This window comes from Phaenicophaeus curvirostris, chromosome 16 (genome assembly GCF_032191515.1).
Source record: "Phaenicophaeus curvirostris isolate KB17595 chromosome 16, BPBGC_Pcur_1.0, whole genome shotgun sequence".
NCBI lineage: Eukaryota > Metazoa > Chordata > Aves > Cuculiformes > Cuculidae > Phaenicophaeus > Phaenicophaeus curvirostris.
In genome coordinates this window covers 884,290-898,215 of record NC_091407.1, presented here as the reverse complement: position 1 = coordinate 898,215, position 13,926 = coordinate 884,290, and the positions used below count along the sequence as shown (strand labels likewise).

Sequence of the window (13,926 nt, the reverse complement as noted above, 5' to 3'; positions counted from 1 at the left end):
ACAAGTTTCTGAGCATTTCCTGAAAGAAAGGGTTTTCTAATCCAAAATTAATTACAGATATTAGTCATTTTACAGGATATGTTGATGGCTACTAAACATTTACTGTATGGTAACCATCTTGTTATGCCAACTTCAAAGTAAAATTAGCGGAAGAAAAGAAAGATCTGAGCATCAGAATTGCTTACAGTGTCATGGTTTACAGAAAAATTCAAGTATCCATGCAGATGATGTTTACAAAGAAAATCTTCATGCTGGTATGGAAACTAATTTGTAGCATGAGAACATTCAAGTTACGATCATTCAAATTCTAAAAAATGGAAGCACGATTATGTGCTTGTGATAATTTCACAGCAAGAAGAGATTGAATGCATCATTATGGATACTGTGTTCTGCTGTAGAACTATGTATGTGGCAGTAGAAGAAGCTGTATATTAGTCAAACAGTTGGATAGAATATTAGAATTAATGCTTTTCATTTCTTGATCAATTCAGATCTAATCTTGATAGAAAATGATTATTCCGTTTTTATCCTGACAGCTTTGCTCTAATAGGGTCTTCAGGATTTTCAGTGTCAGAAATGTACTATAGAGAGATTTTCTTACCTATACCTTCTATCTCCTCTGTTAAGAACTGACTATTTAAACATCCCAACTCAGTCATTTGTATTAATAGATGGAGATCAGTGACTCTCACTAATAATTGTGTTTTGTTTCTACACAATTGGGAGTGATGGTGGGAATGTGGCTCTGATTATTTTTTCACTTCAGCAACTGGAAAAAGGATTTTTCCTTTGTATTTGATGAAGTCTGTGTGTTAGTTAATTATGCCACTAAACAGGTGCTTTAACTGGTTTTAATTGGCAGAATTGGTGCTGAGATATATTGTACTCACAAGTCAGGATTGGTTTTCATTTGTCTAATAAGGATCTCGTGATAGAGTATAGGCATTGTTTACCTTTTTGAGAAGGCTACCTGTCTGAATCCAGTTTACCACATTAAATATTTGGGCTGTAACCAGAAATCGCATTATTATCATGGCAAACCGAAATATTAGTAGCACAAGAAACTGGCAAGAAGGAGTCACCGAATTTACCTGCCAGGTAGTGCCTTTCTTTATGAGTTATGTTTCATACAACTCAAGGAAAACTAGAATTATTAATGTCTCCAGAGGTGTTTTTACCTGTGAGACATCTGTATATCCTGCAAGAGATAGGAAATACTTGATCCTGAGCTTTGTACCACTCCCAGGATGTGCTTATTACTTCTATTCTCTGATCTCTGGCTGGTAGGAAAGTATTTCCAGTTGCACTGTTGTTCCATATACTAAGTAGGTAAAGAAAACCACACAAAATGCAATTTACATTTTGAAGCATGGAGAGCAATAAAAGAAAGGTACGAATAAACTAGAAGCTGATTAAAAACACTGGTTATTTTAAGCTATTTTCTATAGATGCACCTCAGGCAGAACTTGACACCAAGACTAAATCAATGAAACTGAGTTGGTATCCAAACAAATGCTGGGCAGATCAATCGGGAACGCTTAAAAGCTAAGCAATGACCTGGTGGGAAGAAGGAATTGATTCCCTCAGTAGGTTGCATTTTTGTCTTCAGAATGAGAGAAGTGAAGAATATAGACAAGAACTCGGGCTGTAACACAGGGACATTCCACTGCTGAACAGGGTAGTGCCTGGCAAGTATCCATCTGCCTGCCAGACTCAGCCCAGCAAACTGAAACCTGTTAAGACTTCAGGAGCTAAGAAGGTAATAGAATGAAAAGAAGGATGTTCTGTTAAAACTGAGCAGGTGTAACTCAGACAGATGTAGATTTAAAGAGTGCTTGCTGCAGGGACTTGGGGTGGTTGTTCTGGAAGATTAATTCTTGAATAGATACTCCCAGGTTTAGATTTACATATTTTAAATCTGTATTTTAATCTGAGTGAAACTACCAGCTATAGGTGAACCCTATCCCAGCCCCCGAAACCAGCCTGGAAGCTCTTGTTGCTGATTGAAACAAATGGGAGGATTTGCAGACGTCGCATGCGGGTCTGCTTAATTCCTTCTTCCTCAGTACCAAACACAGACTGGAAAAAGTAGATTCAGAACAAGTGTTTCAATTTCATCTTCCTGTGTGTTTCCCAGAAATACTGACAGGATCATTTGACATTTTCATACCTCTACCCAAGAACTCATGAAATATCTGACCTGTCAAACTGTCAGTAGATGTAAAAAGATGTCATTTAGTGACAGAGGCTCCAAGTATCATTTAACCTCAAGGCCAGAACCAAATTATTAAATCTTGTAATGGGAGAGAGGAGAGATGGGAGTAATCTCTGTTCCTCCTACTTGAATACCATGCATTTTAGGGGTGATTGGTAATTTTGTTTCCGAATTTAGTAGTTAAACTTCGAGTGTTATTTGAAAGTTAGCATTTTAATTGTAGAGTGGAAAGCTAGACCTGAAACAGATAAGTGAGATGGCAAGTTTTCCCATCAGGTTTTGGAGGAGGGAGGATGGAAAAGGACTTAAGATATATTCTTTTAATTTAATATTTATTTTTTTTTACTATAAACTTTTTTCCTAATACAACATCTGTTTCCTTGGAAGTTCAATTCAGTTTCAGCTCCAGTTTCCTTTTCATGGTGGATGTGTGAAGATCTAATTCCTCAGATATAAATTGGCTTCTGTAAACCTACATAACATAATGACTTGTCTTAGAATATGGGTTTTCATTATAAAAATTAGCTAGACATTTAAGACAGATTATCTCTAATTTTGATATTAAGTATGTCTTATTCTGGAGTAGCATCATTTAAATGATCCGAATTAACTTGCAATTTTTGTCCTTCGTTCACAGACACTTGTGTTCATGTAATTATCCTAAGATGATCTTATTACCTCAGCCATGCCTATCAGCAGACCGATATTAATTCGTATCTCTTCATTTTAGGGGAATTAATTTTGCACCCTTTGCACTTTTTTCTTTGAATGGCAATTTTCTCCAGAAGGGAAAAGTGCCTTGTCTTTGGGCTGATGCTAATGCCATTTTGTGGATGTGCCAGCAGGAGGAGCTTGCGTATTAAAATGTGCTTTCAATAAAGCAATCACCAAATTATAGTAATTGCACGTAACACTGTGCTTCCTTCTGCAATGTAAACTACTGTGTATCTGTAAAGTGGCTGGCTGGCTGCCTGATAAAGCTAAAGTGCTATCAGCAATGGCCATCGTGCTGGTAAGTTAACCTTTCTTAGGTTAGAAAAAGCCCAGTGAGGTGAAAATTTGATTTTATTCCAATTCTGTATTTGATATGTAGATGCTTTTATGTTTACTTGTTCTGAAAAATATGTATTTTAACACATTCACAGCCCTCTGAAGCCATCCATGCTTTATTTTACAAGCATTCAAGTATCAACAGTGCATCGCTGCAATTTTATAAGTAGTATAAAAATAATGAGTAATAATATTCGTGTTTCTAAAAGAAATCCATGCTAATGAGCACAGCTGAAATTGGATTCACATGATCAGAATTCTCTGCAGCAATTTAGAGAGCATTGCTCAGTTTCAAAATAAGAAATCATAGGACCAGGGTTGGAAGTCCAATTATCCTTAGCTACCAAGATTTAATAACCTATGCTAAATTAATTTTTAAGAGTTTTTATTTTAGTGACAAGAAAAATAAGGAATTAAAGATCTAACTTGTTAACATTATTAGAGAAGAGGAGGATATATACCATAGGTATCCTATGTGGGTTTTTTTTCATTTGAAGGACTTCCTTTCTACCTAGGAAGACTAAACACCTACAGGAGTGCAGTGAATCAGTTCAGAAAAATCCTGAGGTTATTTTAGACTGTTCCGCTCAGAAATTTAGACAAGCAAAATACACTGCCAATAAAACCCATAGTTTTATTTTCTGTTAATATTTAGCGTTTGAATTGGACACATTATTTCTATACTGTTTTTTTAATCATAATTTTAGTAACAGCCAGTGTGTGTGCATTGTAGTTAAAAAGCTCGCAGCTACCAGAGATACAGCTGCCTTATAGTGCAAAGTGCTCGGTTTCCTACAAGTGAATTTTCCCAGGACTTATTCAAGGCTTCTGCTTTGCTGGCATCTCTTCCGTGTGGGTGCCCCAAATGCTGGAGGAGAGCCTGAGGATGCCTGTGGCTCTTGCAGGGCTGTCAGACCTGTGAGGAAGGTCACTGCAGGAAAATGGGAGCTACATAGAGTAAATTCAGTTTGCTTTAAAATAGATCTTTATTTGTTTAACCTGGCAAGAATGGCAGATGAGCATTTCCGCATCGTGCAGATAGGGATTAAATGTGGGTGTTTTAAACTTATAAAAATAAACTTAACTTTGTATGCTGCAAAATTTTATTGCCTAGCTGAGTTGCAAAATGCAAAATCTAGTTTTATTTATTAATCTGTATGTAAGCAGTATAATTAAAAAACATGTGGAATCCTCTAAAAGAATGGCAAAAGTACAACGTATCCCTTTATACTGTAGTTTTCCGAGGAGTCTATAGCCTCTGAATATGCACCTAGGTAAGCTGGAATTTTCTGTTACTGCTTGTTGTTGAATTTAATGTATTTCTTCTCAGTCACTTTTTCCAAAAGACTCATTCATGTAAGACTGTAGTCTGTTGTGGGTCAGAAGAGACTGAAGAATTCCCAACAGGGATGTATTACTAGTGTACTTCATCATGTAATGATACATCCATCCATAACTAGAGGATTGTTAAGTAGAGCATCATCCAAGCTCTTGTCTATTTTGCCTGTACTTTTATCACTTCAAAATGCTTTTCTTACCATTTCTGAACTGCAACTCATAGAGATATGCATTTACCCTGTAATTTCCAATCTTCCATAAGGTATTGAAAGTTCTACTACTTCTCATTTTTGAAAGAGCCCATTTTGTAATTCACACTTGAGATACCAGTAGAAAGAATGCAGTTCTGTGTAGCTGAAGGTGTGTGCTGTACTTCCAGTCATGTGCCAGGCTCTCATAACATCTGCTTTATTCATATTTGGAATAACTACATAATAATTTACATATAACACAAACTAGCTACTTCTGTCTTTATTTCTTGTCTTCCTAGTGATATTCCACCTTCTGGAGAACCAGTAAGCAAAAGCAGTCGCTCAAGAGTGGCTACGCGCTTCCCCAAACTATCTCGCAGCCATCAGAGAGAACCACGCAGCCTGGAACCTCAGAGTGGTGATCTATGACCCTTTGTCATAACTGTGAATACTGGCACCACGTACTTTAAGTTGTTCTGTGATTCCTTCCTAGCCTGTATTTATAATTTAAGATCCCGAAGAGACTACAGCTGCATCAACTTAAATCCTGAGAAGAGACTTACATTACTAAGGGTCATATCCTGATTAGTGACTTTGGAAGGCGGTAATCACTTTCTCAAAAGAATACAGGGCTCTTCATAGGGCTCAGCAAACTGATAGGCATTTTCTTTGTTTTGTAAATCTGCATTGCACACATTCTCCTTTGTTCTCCTAAAGTTCTTCGGTTAGTATGATTCCTTGTTTGTCTTGTCTTTTCTCCCTTTCTACGTGTACATGTTTCTGTTCCAGAGAGACATGGGTATCATGTCAAGATGATTTTTTTTTCTTTAGAAAAATGGTTGTGATTATCACTACTTAATATATCAGCAGAATGTGCTTAAAAGAACCTCACTAATTTATTACCTTTTGTAAATAGAAAGACTGTTTGGTTTTGGTTTTTTTTATTGCAAACCTCTGACACACACAAAGGATTTTAAAAATCTTGACAAAGTAGATGACAAAGGGAAAAACATTACAGGTGGAAAAATAGCTTTTATACATTTCTAGTTAGATATTCTCAATAACTTTCAGTTGTGGGGAGTAGTTCTTAAAAATTGGAGAATGTAATAATTTTTTAGTGAAATTTCAGTCTTGCTGCAAGACTGGGTGCAATAAAATTGATTTCTACAAACCACCACAAGGATACACAAAATTAGCATGATACAGAATTGTGTTTTCAAGTCTTGGGTTATGTTTTGTTATTAATTTGTTGCTGATGTTACAGACAGTCCATCCTTGGCAAGGCATTCTTACTTTGTAAAACTCTCCACGTGGTGATACTTAAAAATGGCCTGTAATGAAAGTACCTGTTACCTATCACCTCCTATGAAAAAGTAATTTGTAATGATACTACTATAAAAGTAACTAAAAAAATTGACAAGAATTATTACAAGTGATGGAAGTCCTGACATGGATTAACTGGAATCCAGTTCAGTATCCATTAGCTGTGCTGCCGTAGGCAGTTAATTATATGTTAACTATCTTCTTCTCTTCATTAAGTTTAAGCAGTGTACATTCAAGTTTTCTATCAATTGTATTCTGGTTTTCCTTTGTGTAAGAACATTTCTTCTCAGAAGTCTTTTTGGATAATGTTACTTAAATTGACGTATCTTGTAATTCTATTATCCATTCATTATATTAAATTCTCATGTCAGTAGATATTGAAATCTAATATTACCCTGCAGAAAAAACAAGCTGATGATTAATAACAGATTTTTTTTTTTTTACCTCAGGGTTTTACTGAAGTTCTAGCAAATTGGAACTTCTGTTCTGCAAACCTGTGACCATCGTGTACTGTTTAGTCGGGGAAGTGGCACTTCTCGAGTGAGCAGGTTTTGTTACAGACAGTGGGTAGCGTCAGTATGAGCCCCAAGTGCTGCATTCCTACCAGTGAAATATGTAGCTTACAGATTCCACTAAATAGCACAGTGTGGTAAAGGGGAGTAGGATTCACTCTTCAGGTCAGAAATTTCAGTAGTTAAAATACCGCAATGTAAAATCGTGTCACAGAAATGAAGTAATATTTTTCAGTCAGTAAGAGATCTCATTTTCAAAACAAATATGTAGATAAATAGAAAACACAAAGGCTGGTCTGGGAGCTAGCTGATTTGTTTTTATTAAAAGGTGAATTACTGATGGTATTTTGTGTAAACCGCAGTGGGCCATTTAAGAAGAAAGGAAAGTGAGTAGCTTGTCAGTTAATGCTTCTCCAAACTCTTTGGTGTGATACAGTGTTGATAGTTTAGTTTGTCTTTGTTGGAAAGAAAAGGAGCTATAAAGATGGTGCCACTTTGAGACAATTCTAAATTCATTTTTCAGAAAATGGAGACTTGGTTAGTAGAAATGTGACACACGTCTGAACATTGAATTGCAAGTAAATCTGAAAGAAAACCCTGTATGGAAACCTTTTGATGTTGTCTGCCACATGAAGCTGTATTCATTTTCAGGAAATAATTCACAAATGAAAGTACTCCTTATTCAGAAAGTTGCAAACGGTAAGAAATCTCATTTAGCACAGATTAAATTTAAAAAATTTTTTTAGTTCTGTAGAGGGATTTTTTTTGTCTTGATTTCTTAGAATGATTTCATTCCTGATGATCTTGCTTCTTGTAATTTTTAATGTATGTATGCAGACCACATAAAAATACTAAACCTGTTTACTGTGTACAAATTGTTCTTTGTTAACCTTAGCTGAGCTGTGTATCAGCTCCTAAGGTTACAGTCTGCAAACAATGTTCATTTTGTGATACAAGATACCATAATGGGTGCATTGCTAATCCATTTAAAAGCTCATCTGTGATTTCTCTAAAATCTCAGAAAATAATTAAAGGAAAGGCTTTGTTTATAAGACAGCTTTCCCACTTTATACACTGGGTTATTTTGAAGATCTGGGAGGTACTTGCATGACTGCAAGTAGATACCTAAGTGATGGGAATGCCCAAATTTTTAGCACCTCAAGACGTCCTGAAATGCCTGTCGTTTTAAAGAATTGTACACATCTGTTACAAATCCCACTTCTTTTTTTTATTTACCAGACTCACCAAAAACTGTTTAATGAGGTTGACCAGCAAGTACTAAGAATCCCAAATAGTTGTATTATTATTATAAAATACCTGTAAGAACAACAAGGATTTTATCAGTTTATCCTGTGCCACCTCATTTCATGCATGTAGGTACAATTTTTGTACAAATCTAATTCCCTTTGGTACTGACTGATACCTCTTAAACCCTTGTATATGGTCAGTGGCCAGTGCACAATGAGTTGATGAGTTCTCCAGTTCTTGGAGGCTCCTTTGAACAGCCCTGTAGTCACTGAATAGAAGACTTAGGACAGGCTGGTCCCTCGAGTGTCTCCTGCAAGCCCCAGGCTACGGGACGAGGCAGTGGAGAGGAATTTGTAAAATCATTTCCATTTAATTCCTGTTTTATGTTTAGGTGTTTTAGGTCGCTAGGGCTGCTCATCTGAAACCTTTAGTGACTATTCAAAATAAATTGTAAAAATAAGCAGCACCTTTAATGCTGATCTCCAGTCACGGGCGAAATGAGCAATTTCCTAAGATACGTAGGTCAGGTAAGACTCTTCCATTGTTTGTAGCTGAGCCTATTAGTGTTCCTTATGTATTGACTATGGTTTTTTTAGAATCTTATTAATTTAGAGATTGTGTCTTTCATTATAGAGAATGCATTGTATTGCCTTGGATTTTGCATTACATCAAGTTTGTCGATAATAATAATAATAAATTTCCAAGGTTTATATGAGGCAGGATATTGATGTAGTTATAAAGACTTAAACTGATATGTCCACTAAGTCACATACCCTTTGGAAGATTAATAATTTCAAAGGCAGCCTTTTTTTTTGTGGAGTATATTATTGATGTGATAGTTGTAATCAAATTATGCTATCTTACAGAATCTACTGCGAGTCATAAACCATTGTGATTGGGTTAATACAAGTATTTCGAGAAAGGGCATAATGGTATCATAGATCACTTGCTCAAATTTGCGACCTCTTGCTCAGGTGCATTTTTTTGTTACAAAGTGATGTTTCATTGTATAGAACAATAATTGCACGGTAGCTGTCAAATTAATTAATAAGAACCCAGTAAAAAAATGAGATTGACTTAGAGCAGCAAGCTAATGATAAATGAGGCTTGCTGAACCCCCAGTGAACTAATGATACTCTCTGTCAAGGCATATTAATGATTAAATATGATATTTTGTTAACAGAATCAGTTATTAGAACTTTTAGATATGGATGTCATGTTTGCTTCAAAACACACAGGGGTATCATTTCTGCTATAAGTTTCATGCCATTTCAAAGGTTCAGCCCTCCCTCCCCCAATAAAAAATTTAAACAACATATTTTTCATCTAATATCTTGTAATTTTGATGACAAATAATATATACCTGTGGACAGAAATATGGTAACCTGCTTGAAATGATTATGAGAAACCTGTGGAAGAGAAAAAAAAAAGCCTTTTTCACTGCATTCTGCTCTTGTACACCCTTGCAAATTTTGATAACAGCACTGTGCTTTTCTAGCTGGAACTCTAGTATATGTGAAAATAAACATGCTTCACATGAGAACACAGTTTTCTCCTTGGAGACAATAATAATACTTCTGTATTGGAGCTCGAGTCCCTTCTGGAAAAGTAGATAAACTCAAGAAAATAGAGAATTTCTCTCCTTTAATTTTTATAGGTTAGGATATTTCAGTCAGCACTCTGCATCACATGGAATATTAACTTGGTGATTATTTAGTCATTTCAGTAGTTTCTTGGAATTATGTGTTGAAAGAATCACTTTAATATATGAAATTATATATATAAAACATAGAATATGTTTAAAAGTATCAGTTAACCTGCTTTGTATTTCACATATTGAATGGAAGGTAAAACACTTTCTACACAGTGGTCTGACACTGTACATTTCGTTTATTTCTTATTCTGCACTGTGCTCTTATGGTCCAGTTATCGATAACTTAGATTATTTATAAAATTTCTTTCTAAAAAATAGGCAGAGCATTAATCAAATTAATAATAATGGCTTTGTTTTTGGTCAATAATGGCATGAATTTATACTAGAAAATAGCAGTTTAGAGATGAATGAATTTTCCATATTTACAAATTGCTGCAAATATCTGGACCTGAAAAATTTTTTGTTTTTCTGCATCAGAACAAACGTATTGCACTTCGTGTAGGGGAATCAGTTTCTTAACAAGATTTCAGAAATTGTGTCCATACCACAACAGAAGTTAAACTGTGGTGGTAGTTTTTCCGAGTGGAATATTAATAGTTTAAGACACTAAAAGTTACAGAAATGTAAATGTGGTTAGAACGTAATTCTGAAAGGCTGCGCTTTCTTTATTACTAAACACTGAGATGAAAAACTCGGTATGGTGTGTGTGGGACCAAACCTGTTGGTAACCGAAGAAGTTGGATTTCCCTTTGCATTTGTGGGAGGATTTTGGTTTTGTTGTTGTTCCTGTTAAACTGTAGAAAGGTAGTATTAATTCTGAAGCATATACATGCACAGTATTCACATAAGTATTAATAAACTGTTTGTAATATTATTTTAACTCATGATGCTAATTGTTCACATTATAGAATTTTTAAGCAAATATGTGTATATATAATTTTTTAATACTTTCTTGTATTTTTTTTTAAATATCCTGTGGTAATTTTGTTGTAATCTGGTTTAAATATGCTACTTTACCAAGAAGAAAATAAAAATTAACATCTTTTCTTGTTTGAAATAGACCATACTTACATCTTTTTTTGTTCTTTTCAGCCATTTTGTAATTGCTTCTGTGATTTATGTTCATTTTTTCAAGGATGATCTATGTAGGATGTGGCTAGGCTTTAATTTGTTAAAGTCTTATTATTTCATTATATGAGAAGTAGTATTTATTGAAGGAAACCTTGAACAATTCAGTTTGTAATCACATATTAGATGAATAACTCGCACAAACAAGAAGGAAAATAATACCATGCAAGATTTTTCTTGCATATTGCTATTACAAAAAGTTATGTGAGATCTACTGGGAATTAAACTGCATACAAATAGTTCAGCATAATGTGATTCAGTACAGATCAGGAGGCTGAGATCCGTACTGTTTTCACGTCTGTGGTGCTGATGTGCTCTGGAAATTTTACTCTCCCTTTGATTTTATTGCCTTTTTTAGAAAGCAAGAATTCCAGAGCTGCTTTAAAGTTTGTCTGAAGGTCTGTGGCATGGGTCCAAGCTGATAACCCCTTGAAGAGTGGTGACTTTTATTACCAGTGTCTTCACTAGGAAAACTTAGGAGGGTAACTCTTCACTTAGTTCCTATTTATTGCTGGAGCACAGCATGTGGTGCCTCTTCTCAGTTGTTTCTGCCTGTATATGAGCTGTGTTCCATGCTGCAAGCCAGAATCTTATCGGAAAACACAGACAAAGCTGTAATTTAAAAAATACAGTATCAGTAGGTTCCTGGTACTTGCAGAATAGTCTGATGATAAATTCACTTAAAGATTTTCAAGGCATTACTAACATACAGAGATCTAATTAGTTGAACCACCACTCGCCACCCGCACCCTACCCCACCCCGCCTCACTTGGTTCCCTCTTTTTCTCAATGCTTATTCACCCATGAATTAACTCATCTGCAATTGTGTCAAGTTCAGTGACAGTTTCTACATCGCAATTTCTAGTAGGAAACTGAATTGAAATTATAAATGTTTCTCATTTTTTATGTTCTAAAAAAATTAATTTTCAACAGTGGAGATGATGCTCAGGTGCCTTCCAAAGTGGGAAAGTAGGCCTATAAAGAAGTAGGAAATGAAATATCATTTAATATCACTAAGTAACTTTCCAGCTACAAGTCAAAGCAAGTAAAGACAAGTAAAGTCTCAAACATTTGTCATCAGAAATATGTGCCTTGTCTCCACTGATGTACACAAGCAAATCTATTTCTCAGCTGTAAGGCTAAATAAAAAATCAGTATGTTCTTTGTACTGTGTGATTTAAGCTCTTGAATCATTTGAAGTATTCCTTTTTCAGATCTGAGCATTAGATATGCATTAATACTTCGTAGCATACAATTTAGCTATTCACTCAGATTTATCTTGAAGCAGCTCAAATTTTCAGTGGGTTTTAGTTTAATACAGTGATGGAACACAGTTCTTTGTGCATCCAAAGTGATACATATAGCTTTAAACAGTTAATAAGACGTGAGGCATTTTGCTATGAAACTTTAATTTCAAGCAATATATTAGATATAATTGGCATTTTTGGAAACCATCTGGTTAATATTCTTTAAGAGTGGAAAAAAAAATGTGTTAACTGGTAAACAAGATACATCAGTACCTCTGAGTAGTTCTACTGTATCAGAAAATAGAGGGTAATTGGTTATTAGAAAAAAGGAAAACAACACATTCTGATGCATCAAGAAGCAACAGAAAAAAGTGAGGAATTAACTGTAGGGAAGACATTAAAAAAAATTTATAAATTGTGCTACATCAAACTGCCACCATATGTTCCATGATGAGATACAACAAAGTAGATAATGCATCTGTTATGGATTCTGTCAAGCCATAGGACCCTTTGGATATGTCAATAATTAACAAATAACATCTGTTGTCAACTGCTGTACTTAATCAACGTGGGCAAGGTTCTCCTCCCTGTGTGACAGAGGCAGATTATGATATTCTGCTTTAACTTAGCGACTGAAAATTTCTTTGACCAAATTACTTTATGCAGAACTCCTGCTGAGATGTAATTAATGGGATATGTGGATGTGTAGAAACAGCAGAACACAGATGGACTGGCAGTGCAGTGCGGACTGAGAGTTTTGGCTTGGCTTTGCCTCTTTTTCAGGCAGATCATGCTTTTTCTGACTGCCTTAACGCCCTAAATGTGTGTACGGGTTGCACTTTCAGAGTGGATAAGCAGCTTTTTCAGATATGCAGAGAGACTAATGATGGCCCACTATCTCATTTGAAGATGTAGAACAGATATATTCTTGTTTTGTTGACAAGGATGCAAAAATGTGTTAAGTCAGAATTTGTTAATTGACTCCTTGGATACAGAGAAAATGTCAAATACAATGCACCTTGAGAACCACCACCAATATAAAGTAAATTGAAAAAGGTCTATTTAAGATGCTGATGCTTAACAGAACTGAGTTTCGAAGCTTCTCTTAGTTGCAATAGTGATGGAAGTTCAGACGAGTTGATCTGTTTATTCTCCCAGTTCCTGAATCGATCCTGTCCTGAGAACGTCACAAGTTTCCTCCAGACCAGAGGAATATTGGATGCATTGAAGTAGTTTTGTGCCCTTCAAGTGCAGCTGGTACAGAGAAATGAGGATTTATAAGTCAAAGATCTGACCTTTCATTCATATCCACATGTTCATAAAAGGGTTTTAATAGATATCTTAGAAATCTTGTGCCAGAACAAGAATTCCAAGTAATGAGATTTTCCTTTAATCTTCATAAGGATTCATTACACAGATAATATATAATTAATTACATAGATAATGCATAATCTAATTAAGATAAACTCAAAACTCTCTAGGATGAGGTGCTTAAGTTGGTAAATAATTTTCATAAATTTGAGTAAATTTGTTTAACCACAATTGGTTGCTGCTACAGGTGTCACTGTGCTGATGTAGTGTGAGTTTTAAGCATCTCCTCTGCTCCTACCAGACTGATGTTGGTTGCTTAGAATAATTCAGTCTCCAAGGTTGTCATGTTTTCTCTCTCTTACTAATTGGGATAACAAAATACCAACTTTAAACTATAGTATCAAGTCTGTGGTGTCAAGGAGCTAGATAGTGTCAGTCCCATTTTGAGGAGCCGTGTTACCTTCATCCCTGACTGGAATGCTTTGCCAGTACAGGGAATTGTCTTGCTTCTCTGCCCATTCAGCTGGGTTAGAAAACACGTACCACTCTTTGTTCCTGACCCATGACTGAGAGTAAGTCAAAGCTGAGAATCCTCACTTCAGCCTTGTCTTTGAACATGTAATCGTATCATGTAAAGGGTCGACTCCTTCCTGAGTTTCATATAAATATATTCTCATAATACATACATATAATTCTCTCTTGTTGCTTG

At 35.4% G+C, this 13,926-nt stretch overlaps 1 protein-coding gene across 4 annotated transcripts in view; it reads left to right on the top strand.

Annotated features, from left to right (window-relative positions):
• SNX29 (sorting nexin 29) overlaps positions 1-10,586 on the top strand; it is an 86,357-nt gene extending 75,771 nt beyond the window's left edge. The window contains exons 21-22 of one of the 4 annotated variants that reach the window (XR_011338589.1): positions 5,094-5,702; positions 7,153-10,585. Coding sequence is in view for 3 of the 4 variants with exons in the window: in XM_069870341.1 (XP_069726442.1) it covers positions 5,094-5,223 (130 nt within the window). In the remaining variant the exon portion in view is untranslated. Of the gene's footprint in view, positions 1-4,501; positions 4,540-5,093 lie in introns of all 4 variants that reach the window. The other 3 variants (XM_069870340.1, XM_069870341.1, XM_069870338.1) reach the window with 3 other exon arrangements.
• Positions 10,587-13,926: the final 3,340 nt, after the last annotated feature.